The 24,085-nt window shown below is 59.8% G+C and overlaps 1 protein-coding gene across 3 annotated transcripts; it reads right to left on the bottom strand.

Annotated features, from left to right (window-relative positions):
- Positions 1 to 1,960: 1,960 nt before the first annotated feature.
- On the bottom strand, positions 1,961 to 20,941 carry LOC101674048 (receptor-type tyrosine-protein phosphatase V-like). Of its 3 annotated transcripts, none has more exons than XM_045081011.1 (32): positions 20,810 to 20,941; positions 18,653 to 18,717; positions 17,990 to 18,038; positions 17,561 to 17,833; positions 17,083 to 17,352; positions 16,633 to 16,896; positions 15,954 to 16,208; positions 15,670 to 15,864; positions 13,663 to 13,935; positions 12,249 to 12,512; positions 11,787 to 12,053; positions 11,365 to 11,646; positions 10,884 to 11,024; positions 10,394 to 10,604; positions 9,802 to 9,869; positions 8,725 to 8,851; positions 8,557 to 8,604; positions 7,808 to 7,901; positions 7,556 to 7,646; positions 7,395 to 7,471; positions 6,296 to 6,430; positions 5,448 to 5,570; positions 4,879 to 5,039; positions 4,654 to 4,789; positions 4,064 to 4,294; positions 3,875 to 3,953; positions 3,699 to 3,775; positions 3,430 to 3,558; positions 3,175 to 3,285; positions 2,906 to 3,066; positions 2,410 to 2,545; positions 1,961 to 2,193 (listed from the first exon to the last, which is right to left on the bottom strand). In XM_045081011.1, exons 1-32 carry the CDS (start codon positions 20,868 to 20,870, stop codon positions 2,134 to 2,136), a joined length of 4,914 nt encoding a protein of 1,637 aa, XP_044936946.1. In that variant the 5' UTR covers positions 20,871 to 20,941; the 3' UTR covers positions 1,961 to 2,133. The 3 variants fall into 3 exon arrangements, with proteins under 3 accessions (XP_044936946.1, XP_044936947.1, XP_044936948.1); XM_045081012.1 differs by having other exon boundaries at positions 15,670 to 15,852; XM_045081013.1 differs by having other exon boundaries at positions 20,805 to 20,913.
- Between the last annotated feature and the right edge of the window lie 3,144 nt (positions 20,942 to 24,085).

Raw genomic sequence — 24,085 nt, 5'->3', positions numbered from 1 at the left:
TGGATCCTGTCCTGGGGACCAAACTAGGTAGACACTAAACTGGGCTGGGTTATCAGAGGCTTCCAGATAATCCGCGAATGGGCGCCACCTGGAGTCCAGCGCTGCAACTGCAGCCCAACTGCCCTGAGGCTGAGCTCCGGGGGGGGGGGGGCCTTCTGGTGGGTCCCAGGGCCTTGACAGGCAGGGCAGATGGTGACTAAGGGGGGCATCAATCTCTGTTCTCTTCTTAGACCAGACTGGGATGGCCGTGCTTCCTTCATGTAGCCTTTTGCTTTCTCTGTTCTTTCCCATGCTGAACCAGACCCCAGTAGGGAGCTAGAGCTTCCCCTGTCTCTCATTTGGGTTCTACCTTCCCGTGGCCCAGCCAGAGAGTATCCCAAAGCCTGGAGACTCAGAGGCAGCCATTATTCCTTCTACCCCATACCTCCAGAGCCCTTCATACCTCACATCAACCATCCCCCCATCCCATTCTCTGCCTCTGCTGTTAACCCCCAAGGTCCCCAGGTCAGCCAGTGCACCCAGACCCCAGGGTCCAATTGGGGCCATGGCCCTGAATGGGGCTGAGCCCCCTAGGAAGGCCAGAGAAGGTCCTGCACGGATGGTCCTGGCTCTCATTACCAGAAAAGACCCAGAAAAGCAAGCCGCCCTGCCTTCCCAGATCAGCCTGTTTCCGGCCTCACTCATCCATAGCTTGGCTCCATTCCCCTGCCTGTTTGCAGCTCCCGCTGCTCCAGTGTGAGGGGCCCAGACTGGAAAAACCATGCTTGAGCCCTGTTTCAACCTCAGCAGCAGCCCTTCATAGGGGGTTTGGGGAGCTCAGAGCTAGTCTCCAGCCCGCCAATTTGAGGGTCATGATGGGGCCAACCTCTGGGACTCCTAATGAAGTTTGGAAGAGGCCATGACCTCCATTCCCCCTGGGGAGCACCGGAGCCTAACCTCATCCTGGGAAGGGTCCTGATGGACCAGAGAGCCCTTCCTCTGTTCCCCTTCTCCAACCAGGCCTGAGAAAGGCCCTCTCTCACCGCTGACCCCTCGTACTTTACTAGGAACTCAGGTTGGCCAGTGAGAGCTCTGCCTCCTCTTCCATTTGGGGATCTAACTGCGTTTCAGGGCCTCCCACTCTGATTAGTCCAGGCTCTCTCTGTGCCCCGACCCCCACCCCAGGGCCTTCCACCAGGGACAACTGATGTTGAGTATCAGGCAACTTGCTGTTCAAAATTGTGCGGTCTAGTCTGGGAGTCGGACAGGAGCTCATGAGGCCATATCATGTCATGTGCTGTGCAGTCCAGTCCTACAGGGTGGGACAAACTGCTTTCTCCCAGGTCCTCAACCCCACTGTTTTCCGTTTCTCCTCCCGGTTTTCCTCCCTTCCAAAATTCCCTCCCTGCTTTCTCTCCTCCCTCCCTCCTATGGCAGAAGGGAGGAAGAAGAGGGCAAAGGAGCAGAGAAAACTTGGCCACTCTGGCCTGAGCAGCCACCTCCCATGAAGCAGCAAAGCCCCCAGCTCCTGCCTTCTTCTTCGGCAAGCCTGCGGCGCCTGCGCTCTGGGGGCAGCAGAGAGGGGTTGAGGGCGACCCTGCAAACACTGGCAGGTAGAGACGGCTGGAGATGGCAGGAGAAGGCAAGCAAATGCAAGAAGGAAACACCATTGGTCCCACTGCATACAGGGGTGGGAGGTGGGGCAGGAGAACCCTGAGTAACCAGGGGTCTGAATCTGGGGCACCCCAAGACTCTAGAGACTCAAGTCTAAGGCTACTGGAAAACTGGAAGATGAGGCAGCAGGGTCTGCTCCACAGGAAAAACCACCAGCATGCAGGCTGCGCATCAGACCCTTCAGCCAGACCCTACCCTGCTCACGGTTGCCCACCAGGCCCTCCCATTGGGCCCCATGTCGCACAAGTCTTAGAGGCCATTCCTTTCCTCTATGGAGGGTGGACAGACAGAGCACATTCAGTCTCAGGCTTGAACACATTCTTTATTCCTCAACTCTGCCCGTCACAACACAGGGCTCAGTGTGCAGGCTGCCCTCCTGGGGAAGCCAGGCCCCAGCGGGTATGCTGAGGGCTGCTGGTCCCTGCCTGGCAGGGCCCAGACCTCTTCTGCTCCCGCATAAGCACGGTGACCAGTGCTGACTCAAGGCAGCCCGTCCATGAGTGCGCTGTTCAGACAGTTGTAGAGGTATATATACTGCTCCTGGGGGCAGACGTGGGGGAAGGAGCTTCACCCTGCCTGCCACATCTAGGGCAGAAAGGCTCCCTTGCGTCTCCCAACCCTTAGGCTTCCATCTGAGATCATCGTGGTCCCCAGCACCATCTAGTGGCTGCCCAAAGTGCGCTGCCTAGAGACCACTCCTAGAACCTTCCCTGCTCCCTCACCCCTTCCCACAGCTGATCCCTGGGGGCCTCTCACCAGTGTTGGGGTCATGAGGCCACAGGCCAGTGACTGCTGCAAGGCCATGTTAAAGATGTCCACGGTGCACTCAGCCCCCGCCTGCTGTAGCAGCTGGTCCATGGCCAGGAAGGTGCCCAGCTGGGCCACACCCTTGCTGCAATTGACCTCTGGTCGGATGGGGTCCAGGGGCGGGGGGAGGGGCAGAGAACACTGGACTATCCAGGTATATGGGGAAACCCCACCTGGGCCTGGGGACTGGGAAGGGACCCCTGGGCACCTAGTGGGCCAGCAGGCCGGGGTCTGAACCAGGAGGGGCTAAATTCCCAAAAGATGTCATACTCCCCAGAGATATCAGGGCAGAGTAAGGAGATGGGAGCACTGGGAAAGTGTGCCCTTTTGACCCATCACTCAAGTAGGGCTTGATGAAATGTGAGGGCCTGCTGCAGAGGCAGTGAGGGGGTTCGGGCACCCACTCCCACCCCACCCCCCCAGCCTTTTCTTTGTCCAGCAGCACCTGGAGTGGCTGAGCAGCGTGCCTGGCTTGGTCTTGTCCTGAGAGCAGCACCGGCCCACGGCAGCCAAGAAGGGCAGCAGGGTGGTGGCCGGGAGCTCCCGCCCTGGCTCCCAGCGAGGGAACAGCAGTCTCTGCACCTGCCTCTCCTTCCTGCTCTTCCCCTGGGGGCAAAGCCATTGGCACCAGCCCAGGGAGGAGCAGAGAAAAACCAGCACGAGCCTCTTCCCCACACAGCCCAGCACCCCGCAGCCTGTGGGCCCGACACCTACATGTGTGACCCTCAGGAGGGTACAGGGCCAGCCTGCCGTGCTGCTCTCGGCCACCCAGTGCACGGTCACCATGTCTGTGACAATAGGCCGCGTCTCCGTTGGCCAGAACTCCTGTGACCGGGGACCAAGTCAGAGCCACTCAGGTGGCTTCCCAAGCTCTCTGCCCACCCCTGGTCATAGGCCCCGCCATGAGCGTCCCCAGCCCTGCCCCAACACTGAGGCTTCCCCCCACCATCGTCTCTCTGCCCCCCTCACCTTCTCCCAGGTGTCAGGTGGGCACAGGGAGACCAGCACGTGGGCCCCGTGCTCCCACACCAGCTCCCAGAACTCCTGGGGCCCGGCAGGGCCAGTCAGCACAACGTGGTCATGGCCCGAAGGCCCACCCTGTGGAGCACACGACATTGGCTCCCAGGGACTGAGGGCGCTCCCTGTCCATCACAGCTCTAGGGAGCCCCCAGAAACCCCAGCTCCAGCCCAAGAAGCACAAATGACCAGAGAGGGCAAGGGATAGGGCATCATCTCACAGAGAAAAGACAGGCTTCCAGCATCTCATTAGGGGGGCTGTCCTCCACCGGAGAAAACCGCACTTGATAGTCGTTGTCTGAGGGGAGATGGGGAGGGTGAGGGTGCCAAAAGCCCTCCACCCACGCCTGTTGTGGGGCGGGGGCGGGGGGGGGGCAGTGGGACCACAGGCACTCACAGGAGCCCATGCTGTCCTGCTCATAGCCAGGAGGGGGCGCAGAAGAGTCAGCCACGTCCTTGATGGCCTGGAGCAGGAGCTGGCCCAGCGGAGAAGGGCGTTAGGAGGCTCAGCGGGACAGAGCCCACAGAAGGGCCGGTTGGGCAGGGACAGCCCCCCTGGTGGCCACCCCCCTGGTCTGAAACACACCTTATACTCCTTCAAGAAGCCAGCGTTGCCATTGGCCGCCCTCTTGGCGCAGGCCTGTGCAAAGTTTATCACCGAGATGGGCTGGGACCTGGGGGAGGGGTGGACAGTGGACAAGGCACACGGGGTTCCCCAGCTCCCGCTTCTAGTCTTCTCAGCTCTGCCCATGGACAGGATCGAGGGCCCTTCTAGAATCTTGTTCAGGAGGCAGCTGTGCAGGAAGATGTATTGGCTCTGGCAGGAGAAGGAGGACTGGGTCAGCTGAGGGAGCAGGGCCCAGCGCGGAGATTTTCCAGCCTCCGACCAGCAAGGCAGGGATGGAGTGAGGAAGGTGGGCGTCTGGGAACTTTGCCCATGCTGCCGCAAGGGGTTAAAGCTGGCAGGGGACTGTCCCACCTCCCCTCTGACAGAAAGGGAGACAGATAGGGTGGCTACCTGTTCAAGCCCTGCCCCCAGGTCCCCTGTGTGTCCCTGAGATTCTTTTTCCTGCCAGCCCCCCCCCCCGTTACCTCCCCCCCCTGCCCCGACCACCACCGTGGCCCCAGGGCCACTCATGTCCCGCCCACTCCTTCAGGTCCCTGCGGAGCCCTCACCAGGGTCTGGATCATGAGGGGCCGGTACAGCCGCAGCGCATACACAGCGTTGAACACATCCACCGTCTGCTCCTCCTCCAGCTGCCGCAGCAGCCTTGACAGGGCCACGAAGGTGCCCGTGCGGCCTACACCCGCACTGTAGGGACAACCCAGGCTGAGTGGGTGGAGGGGAGTCCCGCCACCCCACGGCCCCAAGCCCCACCCCCCAGGCCCGCCTGTCCTCACCTGCAGTGCACCAGGATGGGGCCGGTGCCCTGGATGACCCTCGCCTGCTCCCGTACCAGTTCCACAAAGGTGAGCAGGGAGCGGGGGGCCTCGGGGACACTGTGGTCCGGCCAGGTGGTGAACTGCAGCTGCTTCACCCTCCGCTGCTGTTGCTGGGCAACCTGACCGGGGTGGGGGGCATCAAGAGGGGGAAGCCTAACCCTGAGCTCCCTCTGCTCCCCCCTCAGCTTTCTTCACCAGATCCCTGAGGGCAGAGTGGCTGATGCCTGCTCCTCAGATCTGATGCTTCCCTTGCCTCCTTCCTTCCCCAGCCTCCTGGGTAGTCTCTGCCTCTCGGGGTGCCCAGGCAGAGGGGTGATGCTGGTCCCTGGCTTTCCTGCCCTGGTCTGCCCTTGTCACAGCCTGGCAAGGCACATGAGCATGAGGGGGGTGGGTGAGGCAGGAAGCCCTGAGCTCTACCTCTCACTATGCAGCTTTGGAGAAAACTTTAACCTTTCCGTGCCTCCCTCTCCCCTCCCTAACCAGCTTCCCTGGACGGTGCCTGCTGCCCTGTCCCCTGGGGCACGCACATGCTGCAGCTGGAATTCCCGCTTCGTCCACTCATCCTCGGGCTCCTCGGCCAGCAGGTGGACCATGATGTGACCGTGGGTGATGGGGGTAGGGTCTGCTGGCCAGTAATGCTCACACAGCACCTACGGTCAGAGGGTCAGAGCAGAGGGGGTGGCTGTGGCTTTATCCTGATGACCCTTCCCACCCATCTTTCAGGTCACTGTCCCCCTGCTGAAATTCTGCTCTCTGTGCCAACCCAGCTCCATGGCTACCTCGTCCAGAAGCCACTCTCCTCTGGCTGACCTCTGGCACCATCACCCCCACACCTCTCATATGACCCTTAGGACTTCAGGGCAGCTGCTGGGCTCCTTTGCAAAACTAGGTGGCTTTATTTAAGGCTGCCTGGCCTTGCCTCACAGTGCCAGCTGGAGGACAGACCCAGCAGGTGTTCTCTCTGTCCCAGAGCCCTGCATTGAGTAGTGCACGGAGGACACATCCACTGGGCTTCTTGAAAGAAAGGATGCAGAATGCCCTATCTTTGATGCCCACCCTGGGGCCATCCGTACCCCATTCTCTCTCCTAACCTCTTTGCCCCTCTCTGCCTAGAGCAAGAGGAAGTGGAGAAACTGAGAAACACCAAAGGTCAGAAGAAACGGAGTCGACCTGAGAGCTTAAGTACCTAGTCCTTCCTCCCACCTCCCTCTTCTGGGTGGCTCTGGGGACCCACACCAACCTCTAAGCCTAACTGGCTTCACTCCTGCCTGACCCACATTCCCAGACCTAAGGCTGAGACAGCAGGAGGGCCACTCCTGTAAGGAGAACGTTTGCCACCTGGTGGCCGTTCCAGGAAACTGCAGGGCATGCTCACCCTCCCATTCTCCATGCCCACAGTCAGCATGACAATGATGTGAACTTGCTGCTCCCACACAAGCCGCCAGAAGTCCTCCAGAGTTTTCTTGAGAGGCCCCTGGGTGGCAATAAATTCCTGAGGGTCGGTGTAGCCCTGTGGGGGTGGAAGACAGGAACGTGTTCCTCAGTAACCCCTTGGTCCCCCAGGCCCCAGTGAGCATACAGCAGTAAATGTCCTAGGTAAGATCTCCAGGAGGGAGATACTGTGCAAACACGTGAACACACGTGTGCCCCAATAATTCAGATCAGGAGGGGTGGCTTCAGAGACCCTGCCACTACCGCCCTAGCATGACCTTTAAGGGGCCAGAACAACCCACATGAAAATAACAAGGTCTTCATGTGCCAGAAATAGTGTCCCCAGTCCAACCTCCTCACCAGCCCCTCTCTCAAACCAAACTCATGTTTCTTCCATGCTCAAAATCTTCCATGGCTCCCCATTGCCCAAGTAAAATCCAGAGCCCTTAGCTTAACATTCAAGTCCCTCCTTCATCCAGACCCAATGTGCCTTTCCTGTCTCGTGTGCCACCACCAGGCAACCTCAGCGCCACACCCCACCTGTACGCTCCCACCCAGCTCTTCTCTGGCTGTTCCTGCCAGCCGGAATGCCCTTCCCCTCTTTTATCTCTTATCAAAATTCTACTCATCCTTCAAGCAAGTACATGTCCCCTCCTCCAGGAAGCCTTTCTTGATTCCTCAGGTGGACTTAATTTCTTCTTCTATGTGCTTTGAGAACCATGTTTGTTCCCTTAACACAGCACTTGTCATGTGGAGCGGTAGAGGTGACACACTCAAGCAGTGCACGCGCGCACACACACACGCGCACACAGTGTGCTCCTTTGAAGCCGAGACTACAGGTAGCCAGCTCTGCCCCTGGCAGGCCCAGTACAGTGCCTGGCACACAGTAGGCCCTCAGCAAATACCCGCTGGCTTGATTAGAGGAACACAAGCTGGTGATCTTCGAGGACAATTGCTGGAGCTAGGGTGGGACAGTGTGTCCTGCAAAGGCGCCCGTCTCCAAGCAGACACCCCCCACAGACAGCCCTGCAGGTGGCCCTTACTGGGACGAAGTTGGCATTGATGTAGTCGGAGTGCGGCTCTCCTTCCAGCTGGGTCAGCCTGACCCGGGAGTGGTCATCTGCAGACGGGAAAACCTGAGTGTCTGGGGCCGGGTGAACACACGGCCCCCTGCCCGTGCCCACTGCCCTGCTCCGGCCCTCACAGGGTAGCACGTGTGGGTAACGGTTCTTTGTGGCATTGGCCGGGTGCTCCGCCTCCAGCCTGGGCTGCTCCTTGCCTACCTCCTTCAGCTCCTGCAGAGATTGGGAAGCGGGCCGTGGCTGCTGAAGAGGACCCATCTCACCCCACCCCCAGAGAGGGATGGGGGCAGGGGTGCGTGCTGGGAGCAGGTCCAGCCTGAGCCAGGGGCCTCAGGTCCTGTCTGCTCTGAGCCCGAGGGTGCTAGCGGCCTTACCTCGAACTCCTGAAAGAAAGCCTGGTGAGCATGCGCACTCTTGGCCTCATAGCTCTGCCGGAAGCTTTGAATTGGGATGGGCCGATGGGTCCGCCTGGTGGGAAGGGGAGAGGGTAGGATGACAGCGGAGCCCCACCCTGAGCTCAGTGGGTGGTGGGAACAGAGCCACTGACCGACCTCAGTCCTGGCAGCTCAACCGGGTCAGGTGGGAGCACGCGTGGACAGACAGACCCGGACCGCACCTCGGGGCTGCCAACCCCCAATGCAAAGAGACAGACAAGGGGACGGCGGGAGGAGGGCAGGGCAGTCAGGCTCCATGCGGGAAGGCGCCCTCGAGTCTGGCAGACGCCATCCCCGATGCACAGCCGCCGCTCCCTGATGTCAGTTCAACAGTTCATAAATTGATGAGGTCAACATCAGGGAGCGCAGGAGGGACAGAGCATGGAGGGACAGATCTCACATCCCCCGAGAAGGAAAGGAGAGACATGTATTCAGCCCCACAGCTGGCAGGTGGTTTGTCAGGGTCAAGGGCAGCACCTGAGGAGGAGGCTGAAAGGGCAGAGAGGAGCCAGAGAGCTCTGGCTGGGACACCGTTGCGAAGGTGTGACAAAGGTGTGAAGAGACCAGGAAGGGATGCGGGCCCAGGGGGCAGGCTGCGGGGGACAGCGGGGGCAGTGGCCTCGTGGCCAGCGCAGGGCAGGCCCTCACTGCCCAGCACGCCACGAAGAGAGATAGGAAGACGCCCTCACCGCAGGTTGTAAGCTGTCAGCTCTTGGGAAAACCGAGTCTTCTCTGCCCTGTGAAGGATGGAGAGGCCTGTGGGAGCGAGCCCGAGGGAGCAGGGGCGTGGGGAGCTTCTCAGGGAAGAAGCCCCTCCTCCCCCAGCCATGCCGGCCCCCACCCGCCCTCGCACTCACCTGTGCCCCTTCACCCTCCTCCAGCACAGCAGGCCCAGCACGGTACAGACGGTGAGGACACAGCCCCCCATGATGGCCACCGCCGCGGGGAGGGGCATGGCTGCCCCGGAGATGCTGGCCCGGGGCTCTAGGAAGGGCGAAGGAAAGGGTGGCATGGAGTAGCCCTTGTCGCCCTGAGGTGACAGGCCAAGCTCTCCTGGACTTGAAACCTCTGGATGGAGGGCACGGCGACAACCTGCCTCTGAAGTCCCAAATTCCAGCCCAAGGCCAGAGATGGCTATCGACAGGACCATCCTGCACGGGGACCCAGGACGCCCAGCCAGCTCTCCCGCCCCTGGCTTCTGAGCATGCCCCAAAGACTCTCCGCCCCTCTCTGACCCTCTCAAAGAAAAGAAGAGGGTCAGGACCTGGCTTCCTAGACCTTCTAGAACCGCACTGTCCAGTATGGTAGCTAGGGGTCCACGTGGAGCTATTGAGCGCTTGAAATACGGCTACTCCAAATTAAGATTTGCTCTAAGTATAAAATACACATAGGATTTCAAAGACTTAGTAATAGAAAAAAGAGTGTAAAATATCTCATTAACAATTTTTAAACTGATTTCATGTGGTTACGATAATTTTTTAATATCTGGGTTTAAATAAAATGTTACTAAAATTAGTTTCACCTGTTTGTTTTTACCTGTCTCATGTAGCTACAGAGGAATATTGAGTGACATATATGGCTCACACTTGGGGCTTGCTTTCTCTTTCTATCGGACTGTTCTAGACTGTTGGACTGTTCTAGAACCTCGATGATCTGGGAGCGGCAGCACAGAGAAGGGCAGTGCTGGAAGGTAGTTGGATCATGGGGAGTGACACACTGTTTCACTAATGTCCCTGCCTCTTCTACTCGCCCCCTCAGCCCACCCAGGCCAAGTGTGGTGCCAGGAGCACTTGTATGCCTGGCTCTGGGTAGGACATCGCTCTCTCTGGAGTCTATGCTCAATCCCTCCTCCAGCCTCAGAAGAGGGGGGGGTCCCCAGCACTCTTTCCCTCCCCCAGGGCCCAGCGGGGACTGTAGCCAGGTGCCCACCCTACCTGAAAAGGCCGAGAAGGAGATAATGGTCTCAGGAGGGCTGTGTCTGGTAAAAGCCACAACACTGAACCTGGGACAGAGAAACAGGACCTTCTGTTGGGGAGGAACAAAGAGGGCAGAGCCGTTTCCAGAAAATGGAGTTATGAGCAGTAGACACTCAGAAAGTGAGAGGCCCCCTCACCGGCTAACAGGCTATGTGTCACATGGCAAGTTTAGAACAAGCCACCCCTAACTGCCCTTCCATCTCCCCTGCCCTATTCTAACAGCAAGAAGCCCTAGAAATAAGTGTCTGCATACCCTTGGCAAGCTGAAACAGAATTCATCCCCCCTCCTGTTTTTGTTTGTTTTGTTTTGTTTTTTTGTTTTTTTCTGAAAAACAAAAAACAAAAAACCACGTAACAGAGGGGTGTTCCCTTTTTTGCCTCGCCTGCCAGGAGACCCAGTCAAAATAACTCTCTGGACCCTTATGGACCAGCAAATGCTTTCTCTTTGTAAGTCAGTCCAGATCTTTTATGGAGAAAATGTGCAAACAACCCGTAAATGAAACTCACTTGTGAAATGGACGCCCCCCCTCCCTTCAGTGTCAGCCCTCACCGGTACTGGGAGCCCGGCTTGAGTTGCCCATTACATATCTCCTGGGTCTGGCCACAGTCCTCTGTACCCATAGGCACCATCCAGGATCTCGGCACAGCCCAGGGCCCCGGGTAGAAGGGGTTGGGAAGCAGGATGGCCAGGTACGAGTCACATCCTCCATAGTAGTGGTCGTACCACGTGTGGTTGATGGCTTCCTGGGGGGGCCGAACCACTGCAGAGGAACAGGAAAGGGGCAGAGCAGAGTCAGCCGTGGAGCTGAAGCCACTCTCCCCACCACAAAGCAGCTACCCCATTTCTCTCACATATTCCCACCACGCACAGCACAACAGCAGTCCTATCCATAAGAATGTTCTGGGTCTCCCTTCCTGCTCCAGCGCTCACGCCAGCCTCGGACGTTGCATTTTACCAGCCCAGGGTCTGGAGCCCCCTCGCCCGTCTCATGCTAGGCAGGGGCCAGGCTCTCCCCATCCCCTCCAGGGCCAGGACTCACGTGACATGTTGGTAGTAGCAATGATGCCGTACCACTGAATCTGCCCATCGTCCTTGCCAAACATACCCCGTGTGATCATCACTCCTGTCCCTGCCTCCGGCTCCAATTGGGGGGCTGCAACTAAGTCTGGGGGGTGCCAGCCTGGGAATGGCGAGGGGAAGAGTGAGGTCCTAACTAGGTGCCAGAGTCAAGGGCATGGGCCATGCAGTCACGACTCCGGCACCTCTTTCAATGCTTGGCAACTAATATCAGATGCGCACAACTAAATAAAGACTAGGACACCCCCCACCCCCAGGCAAGGGGGCCGGGCAGGAGCTCAAGAGCCTATGGTATGTGGATCAGGGCCAAAGAAAGCCTTGGGGGCTGGGGAACAGGGAGATCCCCCGGCAGGGAGAGCCAGGGCAGGGAGAACCCCCGTGGGCAATGCTGGAGGGGAACTAAGGGAGCAGAGGGGGCTCCCCAGGTCATGGGAAGCACTTACCCTCCGCAGAAGTGGCGCACACCAGGGTGACCACACGACTCCACAGGCCGTTCCTGCCCAGCACGGTGAGGCTGAGGCGGTAGGACGTGGCAGGCACGAGGCTGGGCACGAGGAGCGCGTCCCCCGAGGTGTTGGCCTGAAAGACGAGGTGCGCGTCCCCTCCGGTGGCCAGCTGCTCCACCACCACCAGACAGACGTCCACGTCCCCCGAGGGCACCATCCAGTTCAGGGCCAGGTGAGCAGCCTCGGGCTGACACTGCACGTCCTCCACGGGGCCAGGCTCTGCGGGAAGCAAAGGGCTAGTGTTGTGTGGGCGTCGGGACACCCCAAGAGGCTGGCGTCTGGGTCAGCAGCTCTCCAAACCAGCAGATACAAAGGGACCGGGCGTTTATGGCCTTCTCCCCCGACAGACACCGACATACCAACAGGCAGCACCACGGGGTGAGTGGACGCCTGGAGCGGCCCCGCCTGGCAGAGGATGGACAGGGAGAGATTACGTCCGGGTGTGAGGTCCCTTAGAATGAGGTGGGCCTGGCCGAGCCCCAGGGGCTGCTCCCAGGAGAGGCGGCCAGCCTCTGAGAGTCGAGCATGGCACAGCCCGTGCCCCCGGGGGCCGCTGGCCCAGGCCAGGCTGATTACAGCGCTGCTCGCCTGCATGGACACCAGCAGCTCACTGGGCGTGAGCGGGGCTGTGGAGAGAAGGAGAGCAGGTGAAGCCGGCTGCTGAGGGCCCAGCGCTCGAGGCCACAGGCCCGCTGACCCCAGGTGGGTCCCTCCGGTGTGGAGTTTCGGAAATGGAACTAACGTGGGGGCTCAGGGACTATCGAGAAAAGAATCCGGGGGTCTCAGAGGCAGCCCTGCCCACCTCTCCAGCCCCCACTCACAGGTCCAGCCGGAAGCGTTGGCAGCTGCCGTGCGGAGGGGCCCAGCCTTCGAGACAATCTCCACCTCGTACTGGGTGCCTGGGGTCAGGGCTGAGAAGCTCAGGCTGTCCACCTCAGCTCCCACGGTGCTGACCCCTGCCTGGGCCCCTGCCTGGTACAGAGTCACCTGGTAGCCATCTCGTGACCCAGGCGCATGGACCCAGGATGCCCGGAGCTGGGTGGGACCTTCAGGGGTCACATTTACCAGAGGAGGGGCAAGGGGGGCTGTGGGGAGAGCAAAATATGGGAAGGTTGATGAGAAGAGGGGTATTATGGGCCAAACCACATCCCCCCCCAAATTCATGTTGAGGTCCTAACCCCCAAGACCTCAGAATATGACCATTTTGCGAGGGGGGATAAGGTCTTCAGAGAGATCATTAAGTAAAATGAGGTCACAACAGGACCCATGTCCTCATAAGAAGAGGAAATTCAGACACACCCACGCATAGAGGGGAGACCAGGAGAAGACACAGGGACAAAATGGCCATTTGCAAACCAAGGAGAGAGGCTGGGGACCCGTCCTTCCCTCAGGGCCCTCAGAAGAAACCAAACTTGCCAACACTTTGATCTCAGAATTCCTGCCTCCAGAACTGGGAGACAATATATTTCTGCTGCTGGAGCCCCAGCCCCATCCCCACCGCCCCACCTGGGGTGCTCTGTAATGGCAGCTCTGGTAAATGAATGCAGAAGAAAGCAAACCAAATCTCTGGCTCCCTCCTCCCTTGGGTGTCCCCCCCATCCTCCCTGGCCAGGAAATAGCAGCTCAGGTGAGCCCTAGCATCTCCCCAATAGAGTCTCCCCAACAGAAACAGCCCCACATCACGGCTCACAGCTTGTCCCTGACAGCCGCGCACAAGCTCACCCAGGAGTGCACGAATGAATCAGGCCCTCTCCCTACCAGAGCACCACTCCCGGATGCAGGGCTGGACTGGACAGCCCCAGGATTAAATCAGGTGCTTTTTCCCAGCTCCAGACCCTGTACCCAAGCAGCTTTTAAAGACCCCCACGTGACTGTGCAGGTTCTCAAGGACAGGCAATGCCTGGGGGCCCAAGTGGCACCCCTTCACCCTCAGCTGGAGCCCAGGCCCCGGAGTCACATAAGCCTGGCCCAGTCACCTAGTCAGCACCTCCTTTGCAACTGGGGAAACTGAGGCTCAGAGAGGAACAGGTTTGCTCTGGGGTTGGAGCCCCAGTAGCACCCAGGTCTCCTGCCTCCTAGGCCAGAGCTCTTTCCAGCTTCTTCTCAGGCCTGTCTGAGGTCACATGGTCCCTGGGAGGGACAAAGACATCGAGGAGAACACATGTTTCCGGGGAATCCAGCCAGCAAGGGTGGCCAGGGAGAAAGGGGTGTGCGGGGTGTGCAGGTGGCACTCACGCGTCCAGCCTGTGGCATTGGCTCTGCTGCTCTCATCTGGGCCCCGCAGGGTGGCCAGCTGAACCAGGAACTCGGTGCCTGGGGGCAGCCGGGCCCAGGAGAAGTTCTGAGCTTCCGGAGGCAGAGTCTCCCTGCTTTCCAGAGTCAGGGGCCGCAAGCGGTAAAGCCACAGCTGGAAGCCATCCCTGTCCCCGGGTGGGGGGCTCCAGGAGGCCATTAGGGCAGGAGGATGGGAGGCGAGGCCCAGGCTCAGGTTGGCAGGAGGAGCAGGGACTGCAAGGTCAAGGAAGAAACAGAATAGGAATGACCCAAATGCCTTACCATTGTCCCCCCCCCCCCACTGCCTGCACCCTTTCCCTGGGTCTCCACAAGAGCCCCAAACATGGCCAGCCTACAAATCCAGCTTCTGTGGGGCTCCAAGCACGTTCAATTTTCTTTCCCAAGAAAAGGGCACCTGGGTGGCTCAGCTGGTTAAGCCTCTGACTCCTGATTTCAGCTCAGGTCATGATCTCAGGGTCGTGAGATCCAGCCCTGCATCCGGCTCTACCCTGAGCAGGAAGTCTGCTTGAGATTCTCTCTCCCCCTCCCTCAGGCCCCTCCCCACTACTCTCAAATAGCTAAATAAATCTGAAAGAAAGAAAGAGGGAAAGAAAGGAAGGAAAGAAGGAAGGAAGGAAGAAAACCACTTGAAAAACATGGATCTCTGCTCTGTCTGCTCCTCTACCTCCTCCCCACACTGTCAGTTCCTTGAGGGTGTGATGTCTGGCTCACAGGGTCCCCACAAGACCCAGCACCCACCTCTTTAAGCCCCTAGGGCCCTGGTCAGCTCACCTGCTGACATTCAGTTCCCACAAGCTCATTCTCTCTCTCTTTCTCCTTTTCTCTCTCACCCTCCTCCCCCCCAACACCGCCTCTCCTGAGGGCCCTGGTGCATGCTTAGCCTCTCCAGAAAGCCCTTGTCTGTCTGACTCAGACCATAGCCTCCTCAGCTCACTCTCCTCCTCCTCCTCCTCCAGGAAGCCTTCCCTGACTCCCTAAGCAGGTTTCCCTTTTGTGAGTCCTAAAAGATTAGACTGAACCACCCAAAATCCCTGATAGTCATTGATTTTAACCTGTAAGAAGACAGTCTGCATATGGTTTGAAATACATCGTGCATATCCCTATCCCATGTTTACGTTTGTGATCTGATACATAAAATAGCATAGAATATGTGTGTGCATGTGTGTATACACGTATATATACTCTTCTGTTTACTTGTCAGTCTTCCTTTCTAGATTGTCTTATTCATGATTTTTAGCCTCAGCACCTAGCCCCATACCTAAAACATGGGAAACACTAAATATTTGTTGGCTAAATGGATGGATGGATGGCCGACCCGAGGGTAGGAAGTAGAAAATACTTGCAAACAGATTCACCAAAAGTCCCCCTTGGACGGGCACATGACCCTCCAAATACAGAACATGCACACAGAAGAGCAGACAGTAAAGGAAGCCAGGACCCCAGCCCCACGGTCCTGGGCCGGCCTCCCAAAGGCTGCAGTCCAGGAACTCATGGGGGCAGGCACCCGTCCTCACAATGCTGGAGCTGGGGTTCCCTGCCCAGGTCCACACTGACACAATGTAGCGGGAGCTGAGCATTAGAGACCTGGGAGTCAGGCTGCAACTCTCTGGTCCCAAGGCAACAAGACTGCCCCAGACCTCTGGCTGCCCTCCTGATGCCAGGTGGCCCTGGAGCCTTCTTGCTGCCCCTGATATACTGGGGCCCAACCCACAGCCAAGTAAGAGGGGCTGTTCCTGCCAGTGACCCCTGGGGCACCAGGGGCTCTGAAGGGAGGCGCAGTTTGGTCAGGGGGCCATATAGTGTCTGTGGCCCTGAGAAGCCCCTTCCCAGCTTTCCTGAGCTTCCCCCCTACCCAGAGGTCCCTCCCCAAGGAAAGGCCTCACCCCGGGGTCAGGGTGAGGACCCCAGGGGTGACCCCTCACCCCGGGGTCAGTAGCTGGCACTCACTGGTATGGTCTGTGAGGCTCTGGGTCATTCTCTGGGTGGTGGCAGGTGGCACGGAGGTGTTTCCAAGGAGGCCTGGGGCTCCCTCATCATAGAGCTGTGCCTGCCTCCTGGGCTCCCCAGTGGCCACCAGCCTATCCAGCTGTAACTTGGTCCCGTTGCTCTGTCTGGGCTGGGCAGCAGAATCTGCAGAGGACGCTGTTTCTGAGGAGTGAGGACCTGGCTGCTTCTCCTCACAGGTGCCCCAGGGCAGGACCCCAGCCTGTTCCCCACCAGCCCAAACTCACCATGCAGCCAGGCACTAGCCCGGGCCCAGGCACTATAGGGCCCAGCCAGAGCCCTCAGCTCCAGAACGTAGTGTCCAGCAGGCAGGGGCCCCGGGAATGTAGCATTGAGGGCTCCAGGGCCCCGAGTGCTGTTCTTTTCCACTTGCCCACTCAGCCTGAGCAGGTAGCCATCGCGGGCACCCGGCCCTGCCTTCCAGCTTGCCCAGAGTGCAGAGGGCAGGGGAATGAGCACCAGGTCCAGAGGGGCAGAGGGATCTAGGGGGGCAAAGAGCAAATATGTGCAGAAAAACCCAAATGGTGGACGAGAGCCATCCTCCCCTCCTCGTGGCAGCTTCCACCCGTTTGCACCAGAAAGTGTCTTGTCCAGGGGCAGGCACACGCCATTTACCATTCTGGGTGAATTCTGGGATCTGTCCCCGGACAATGGTCACAGAAATAATGACACATCCAGTGACCAGGGGCATCTATGTCAGCGGGGCTCTAAGTACCCCCATGCGCTGCCTCACGTGGACACCCCACCGGCCAGCAGGAGGGGTGCTCCCTGCGAGCCTCAACCCTTCCCCGCAGAATCCAAAGCCACCCGCCTCTACCTGTTATATCCCTCTCCCTTCTCCCCCTCTGCCAGAGAGGAGCTGAGGAGCCTCTGCTGTATCCCCCAGACGCCCCGCAAAGCACTCACAGGTCCACTCAGTGGCATTGGGCCCCGCCACCTGCTGGGGCCCGGCCACAGCACTGAGCGTCAGCTCGTAGGGGGTGCCTGGAGAGAGGTGCAGGAAGGTGTGATTGGAGACCCCGCGTCTGACCACCGCGGTCAGGTTGGTGCCACCCAGGAGGTCCGTGAGCATGAGGCGGAGCCAGGCAGCCCCCTCGGAGCTGTTCCAGGAGGCTTGTAGGGCACTGGTGCCCAGGGTCCGCAGCACCAGCTTGGGAGGAGACACAGGGGCTGGAGGAAGGATGGCGAGAACAAAGCCAGGCTTGAGAAAGAGCCCTGGAGTCGGACCCTGTCGCCAGCCCAGGCCGTCCCAGCATCAACCAGCTGTGTGGCGACAGAGTTGCCCGTGAGGCTCTGGATGGCCTCTATCGCTCCCAGATCGGCTGCCACCTGCGCCCTGCCAGGTGCCTGCCTTACCTGTCCACTGGTGGACGCTGGTCTTTGCCTGGAGGTTGCCAGCCCAGGTAGTAACCTCCAGAACATACTCACTACCTGCTAGGAGGTGGCTGAAATTATAGGACAGGGTGCCCAGTGGCATGGAGATATTGTGCACCAGCATCTGGGATTCTGGGTGGTAGAGGAGAAGTTGGTAGCCATCCTGCTCCCCGGGGGCAGCCCCCCACGAGGCCTCAAGGCTGGATGGGCTCCCAGGGCTGTAGAACCGCAAGTTGCAGACAGTCGAAGGGGCTGCGTCAGAGGTGGAGAGAAGCACCAAGGTCAGGGCCAAAGGGGTATCACCCCTGTTCTTCTAGTGCTTCTACATGGGTCCCTGGACCAGGAATGGTCCTCAGAGAAGTTGCCCTCCTTGGCCAATCCTCCAGGACAGCCACCTCCTGCTCAGACCCCGGGGCGATGCCGGCCCACTCCCAGCCCCCCTAGCCTGTGGACCACACACCAGTGCGGGTGGCGATGGTGATAGTGGTGTTCTGTCCACAGGCTTGCAGGGCGGTCACCTCCAGCAGGTAGCGACTTCCTGGCACCAGGTCCCGGAACTCAAAGCTGGATGCGTTGGTGTGGGCCTGGAGTGGCTGCCCTTCTGGAGAGCCCAGGGGACTCAGGCGGGTGAGGCGGAGGGCATGGCTCAGCTTGTCTGGCCCTGGGGCTGCCCAGCTCAGAAAGAGGCTAGTAGGCCTGCCCTGGCTGCTGATGTTGACTTTCAGAGGTGGTCCTGGGGAAAGAGGGTGCACTCAGAGTCTCCCAAAGCCCCTTCTCCTCTAAAAAAGGACGGAAGGAAAAAGAAAAGGGGGGTGGGCAGAGTAGAGGCCAAGTCTAGCATGGAGAAACTGAACCTCCCAGACCTCCCTCCCCCGTTGAAGACACCTACCTCCACTCTCTCCGTCCGGGCTCCTGGCCAGGGAATGACACTCATCTCCCTGTGGGAAGGAAGGGAGGAGGGGAGAGGAGACCCCAGAACCCTAAGCCTCTGTGAAAGCCACTGGGGGACAGCGCCAGGATGGGCAGGCGGGCAAGGTTGGGAAGGCCGAGTTCCAGGCAGATGGCAGGCAGCGGGTGGATGGGCAGGCGGGCAAGGTTGGGAAGGCCGAGTTCCAGGCAGATGGCAGGCAGCAGGAAGCCAAAGAGCGAGGGGCTGCCTCTCAGGCCAGACCCTAACCGCTCACTGCACCCAGAGCAGCAGCAGAAACTTGGCAAGTTTCCGTGAGGGGAGAAAGACCCCAGGGCCCGGGAGGTAGAAGGGGGCGGCACCTGTCAGGCCTCAGACAAGCCCACCACTCCCGCTGTCCTCTTGTCCGGCCCTCCCCCAGACAGGGCCAAAAGGACATCACCCCTTTTGAGATGGCTCGGGAGGCAGCCCCGGGCAGGCAGAAGCAATTCGTTCTTGCTGTGCTCAGAGCCAGCAGCTAGGAAGGAGCAGCCTCGGCTCTGCCTAATGTAGACCAGCTGTGGGGCCCTGCAGAGAGGTGGGAGCCTGGACAGGCCCCGGAGGACAGGGCCCTACCCGCCCACCTGCCCCCAGCACCCACCATACCTTGGCCAAGAAACCCTGGAGCCAGAGCAAGGCAGCAAACAGGATTGAGGGCCTCATCCCGACGTCTGTAAAGGAAAGACAAGATGCAGCAGGGGAGGAGCCAGTCCCCCCAACCCTCCCCTTGCCCCGCTGGCGTGCCGGCGGGCCGACGGGTTGGCGGGTGGATGGGCAGGCGGGCAAGGTTGGGAAGGCCGAGTTCCAGGCAGATGGCAGGCAGCAGGAAGCCAAAGAGCGAGGGGCTGCCTCTCAGGCCAGACCCTAACCGCTCACTGCACCCAGAGCAGCAGCAGAAACTTGGCAAGTTTCCGTGAGGGGAGAAAGACCCCAGGGCCCGGGAGGTAGAAGGGGGCGGCACCTGTCAGGCCTCAGACAAGCCCACCACTCCCGCTGCCTCCCCCGCCTCCACCCCTCCTCCAGAACTTGACTTTCCAGGGAGGACTCAGGAAAGACCAAGACAAGAGATGGCCTTGCCAGTGGACACACAGGGCAGAGGCAGCTGGCTCCCCACTCCCTGACCCCAGAGAAAGAGTGTGGTTCTGTTGACTCTATCAACACGTGGGAGATAGGCTGTTTGGGTTCTGTTGTGGGGGGAGGGGTGGATCCTGGTGACACCACATGGATGTGTGTCACTGTGGAGTGGAGGGACCTGCTGGGAGTCTGTGTCCCCTTCTGGGCATCCATGTGGCACCATGCCTTTGTGGACAGAGTCACAGGAGCACGTTCGAAAGACTGTGAGTCACAGGGATTATAGATCTAGAAGAGCCCACCTGGACCTTGGGACCAATCTGTTACCATATTCTCACCGCCCAGATGAGGAAGCTCATTTTCAGAGAGGGTAGAGCCCAGCCCCAGAAGGCAAATCCTGGTCCTCACCCCCAAATTGGGGTCCCCTCAGCTTGAACTTCTCTGAGGAGCTACTTAAACCTCTAGGATATCTGCTTTCCTTCCCCCGCCCACCTAGATCAGTGGTGCCCACCTACTCCCCTGACGCCTCCCAACCCCTCCCCCACCCAGGCCCCACCAGGCTGCAGGCAGGTGAAGGCCCAGGGGAGCTTCCCTGAGGCTTGGCCTAGAAGCAAGACGGCTTCACCTGGGCCTAAATCCAGCTCCTCACCTGGAACTGCTCACCCATGTGTCCCCACCCCAAGACAGCTGACGGTGGGGAGGGGGAGGGGAGAAAGAACAGAAGGGGAAGAAATGGCTCTGGGCCCCGGGAAAGAGGCCCAGGACTCAGACGCCAACTCAGGAAATGGGGAGGGGGAATAGGCAGAAAACAGGCAGGTATAGAAACTGAACACCAAGACCCCTTGGTGGGAGCCAGGCTCTCAGGGGGCCAGCCCCAGCAGGAAGAACAGGCCTGCATGGAGACCCGCTCAGTCTCCCTCTGGCTCAGTTCAGAACCAGGGGCTGCCTGCCCTTCCCCCACTCCACCCAGCCCCAAACCTCAGAGCCACCCACCCGGCCTCTGGACAGGGGCCTGGAAACTGAGCACTGCAAAATCATCAGATTTTCCAGGCAGCGTGTGTGTGTGTGTGTGTATGTGTGTGTGTGTGTCTATATCCATGCACGCATGTGCTCTTTCAAAGCAGAGCAGTGGGGAGGCGCAGAGAGCCACTGGGGAAGCTGATACAAAAGACAAGATCCTGGCCTGGCCAAGAGGTCCACCCCACCTCCCCTGGGTCACCTCACTCTGCTCTTTCTAGCAGAGTGTCCAGCAGCAGCAGCACAGGGGAGAAGAGGGGGGCGGGCGGAAACATCCTAATTCAGAATCTAAGAAGAGCTATGGCAGGACGTGGTTGTAGGTAAGGGGGGGGCAGGTCTTAGACCCTGCCTGAGAGTCTCCCCCGAAAAGAGGGGCTTATTGAGAACACCCAGGACTCCACAGCCGGTCTTGTGGACAGTCCCGGCGGAGGCACCCGGCCACCGAAGGCACACCTGTCAGGCCCCTGCCAGCCCTGTGGATGGAAGAGGGACTCCAGAGAGGGGTTAGAAAGGATCTGACAGATGAGATGCCGCCTCCCCAGCCCAAGCCTCTCCATTCAGCAAAAAAAGGACCACAAGGCTGAGTCTTCTGCCCGGTAACCCCTCCCACAGACAAACCCACATCCTCTCCCTAGAGAACCCCTGGGGTCCTCCTAAGGTCTCAAAGCACCTTACTGATTCCTTCTGGAGAGAACCACCCGGGAGGCAGAAGAGGGCAAGAGACAGGTCCAGGCATCTTGATTCCCAACTGTGAGCCAGCCCCGGCTCTCCCTGCAGCTGTCCCACACGGCTCCCTTCCGGCCCTCCCCCTCCTCTCCCACAGCCTAAAGCCTGGCCTTGGGCATCCCCCGCGCTAGGGGAAGATAATCACCGGGCAGGAGAGGAGTAGATGGATCCGGACAGCCAAGTCTCCTACTCTTCCTCCCACGTCCTGGGGAAGGTCACCAGGGAGGGGGGAGGCCTAGATTCCTCTGGCCGGGCTGTGGGAAGGCAGCAAGGGGCGGGAGGCTACAGACCGGTGAGACGGGTGCATGGAGAGCCGGCAGCCTGGGCACGAGTGTGGAGGGACACACTCTGTGCGTGTGTGTGTGCATGTGTGAGCCGTGAGGGTGCACATGCCTATCTGGATGAACGTCCTCATGTAGGCATCTGTGTGTACATGGGGGTGTCCAAGGACATCGTCGGGGGAAGAGGGACAGGAGGGTCCCTGGGAGGAAGGAAGGACCCTGTTGTACAACAGATGTCCATCTCACCAGCTCTGGCCTTGGGAGAGAGGGAGGGACTCTCTTCCGTCCTAGAGTCCTCCAACAAGGGACCTGAGTTCCAGCAAGCTGGCCAAGAATGGGACATTTTCCTGGATCTCCAGGCAGGCTGGCCTTGGCTCCCCCGGTGCTGAGCTGGCCTGACTCACTGGTCCTTTGGCGGGGGTTGGGGTATGGGAAAGTCCCCTTCACCAACGGGTCTCCAAAAGGTGTCAGGGAAAGTGGGTCGGGCGGGGGATGAGCTTCCGGGATGGCTGGAGCAAAGGTAGGGCCCTGGGTCTCCCTCTTCCTTCCAGACTTCACACCAGCGGGCCCAGATCATGGCCACACGGCCTAACAGCGACAGTCTGCCCCACTCACCCAGGGTCTCTCATCCAAGGCCTCCCTGCTTCTGTAGGATGAGGTCTCCCGGCTCCTAGCTCTCTGCATCTCTGTCTCCCCCACACAGCCAGGGCAAGCAGGAGCCTGCAGCACTGGGGTGGAGGCAGGCCTCGGCTGGCCCAGGATTTGGGGGCGATGTGGGGGAGGAGCTACGATCCTAGGGCTTCTCGAGAGAGGCATGAAGAGGGCTAGGGAGGGGAACAAGACAGGTGGAGTGGGTGGGGGCCCAGAGTCCTGGAGCCCCAGCAGCAGGTCCATTACCCAAGATCCTTCCCCTCTGGAATTTTATAGGGTGGCAGCCTTTGACTCCGGAGCTGGTGGCCGCCTGGCCTGTTCCCCAGGTGCTGCCAGAGAGCAAGGAACCTCTGGGAAGGACACAGCTGCCCCTCCAAGGGGCTTCTGACACTGGGGACAGCAAGTTGTGGCTGGCAGCCCTGGGACTGGGGAATGGAGCGGGGGGGGGGCCCAAGCCAGCGGGGCAGGGGTCATGGGCCCAGGCTGCTCTGTCCCTGCAGACTGGCTGGAGGAAGGGAGCAGTCTGGAGGAAGGGGGTCTGGGAGAGAGGAGACATGGATCCTCCCACCAGACATTCCTCCCCTGGACCCCTCTTAGGCCTGCTGCACCCCCCCCCACCCCCGACAGCTCCTGAGCCCTTCAGAGGCCCAGGATCTTGATGGATCAGAGAAGAGCCAGGATCCTCCCCATGGGGATGGAGAAGCCTGATAGCCTGATGTGAAGACTGAGCCTCTCGTCACACAGCTAATGTGGCACAGTTTCGAGTCATTGCACGTGACACAATCTGGCTTTCAACGATCGCTGTGCTTTCTTTGGGGTCAAGGGATGGCGGGGACCTAAACCCCAGTTCTGGAAGGCAAATCAGCTCCTGGAGAGATGAGCTTTGAGAGCTGTCTGGGGCTGTTCCACCCCAGGAACGAGGAAGGTTCTGGGGGCGGAGGAGTCTCTCTGAGGGAACACCAGGCCTTCCCCCATTCCAGCAGCCTGGCTGGTCTGGGGAGGAGCTGCTGCAGGGCACCTTGTGAGCTCTAGCCGCACACTGCCATGAATGTCCAGGCATCTCTAAGCAGAAGGGAGAGAGCGAGGACAGGGGGCAAGGAGTGACTATCTCCCCAACCCCAAACACACCCAAAGGGAACTGAGAGATCCTCAGGGTCTTGCCCAATGCCATCGCCCCCACCCCCACCCCCAACTCCCTCTCCCACCTCCTGGTCCCCAGCTTCCTTGCTCTTCCCCAGAGAGCTCAGCTTCCGGCTCCTCAAACTGCTGCTGGGCCCAGCCTTGGGAGGGTAGAGGGTGGGCTCACGGCTCACCACTCACCACGGGGCTCAGACCCTGGAAACTTGGTAGAAACCTGGAGGTACTGGTGGACCAGTGAGGGGGAAGGCTTTGCCTGCTTCCTCCTCCTCACCCCTGTGGTATCCTAGCTTCCTGTTCTTGATAACAATCAACAGCCTGGCCCTGCGGGGGTGGACCTCTTTGTGATCCCCTCCTGACCCCTTTTTTGATCCCCAGGGCCCCGTGGCCCATTTGTCGAGACAGACGGGTGGGTTTGGGGAGCAGTTGAGGAGAAGTCAGCTTCGGGTCACTTCCCACAGATTTACCAGGGATTCCCAGGCTCTCCTGCCCCCGCCCCTATCCTGTCCTGGCTACCAGGGCTGACTGCCACTCTGGCCCCTCCTTTCAGGGAAACCACCCACTCCCCAGAGTGAAGAAGGGTCCAGGACCAGCAGGCCCTGGAGGGGCTCAGAAAGGAGCCAGTGCCTGGTCCCCCACCCCCACCCCTTCTGGGAGCAACAGGCACTAGGAGGCCTCCTGAGCTCCAAAGGGTCATTCTGGTCTTTGTCCCCCCGCAACCCCCTATGGGCCAGCAGCAGAGGCCAGCCCCCTCCCCACCATCCTTCCTGTGTGTGCACCCCCTGTGTCTACTGTAAATCATTTCTTTTTCGCTGTCACCATTTGACAGCTGAATCAGAGAAGTGGGAGGAAGAGAGAGGATGGGGATGGCGCGTGTTGGGGCCGGAAGGGAAGGGTGTTTGGAATGCTACAAGGTAGAAGAAGCCGTGCAGCGAGCATGAACTGGCTGGGCTGTTGGCCAGCAAGGGGCCTGCCAAGGCGAGGCAGGGGTGGGGGGCAGTGGAGTCTTGGACGCGGGAGCCACTTCCCGGGCCCCAGTCATCCAGGCGCCCCAGAAGCGAAGAAGACACGGGAGTCCCCCTGGTGTGAGGGCCAGAGACTGTCCACTCTCTGTAAGTCTTCTAATAGATGTCAGGATTCTGGGAGGAAGCCTGGA

The sequence above is a fragment of the Mustela putorius genome, unplaced genomic scaffold (genome assembly GCF_011764305.1).
Source record: "Mustela putorius furo isolate JIRA1106 unplaced genomic scaffold, ASM1176430v1.1 tig00000508_pilon_pilon_pilon, whole genome shotgun sequence".
NCBI lineage: Eukaryota > Metazoa > Chordata > Mammalia > Carnivora > Mustelidae > Mustela > Mustela putorius.
This window is presented reverse-complemented; position numbering and strand designations above follow the sequence as displayed.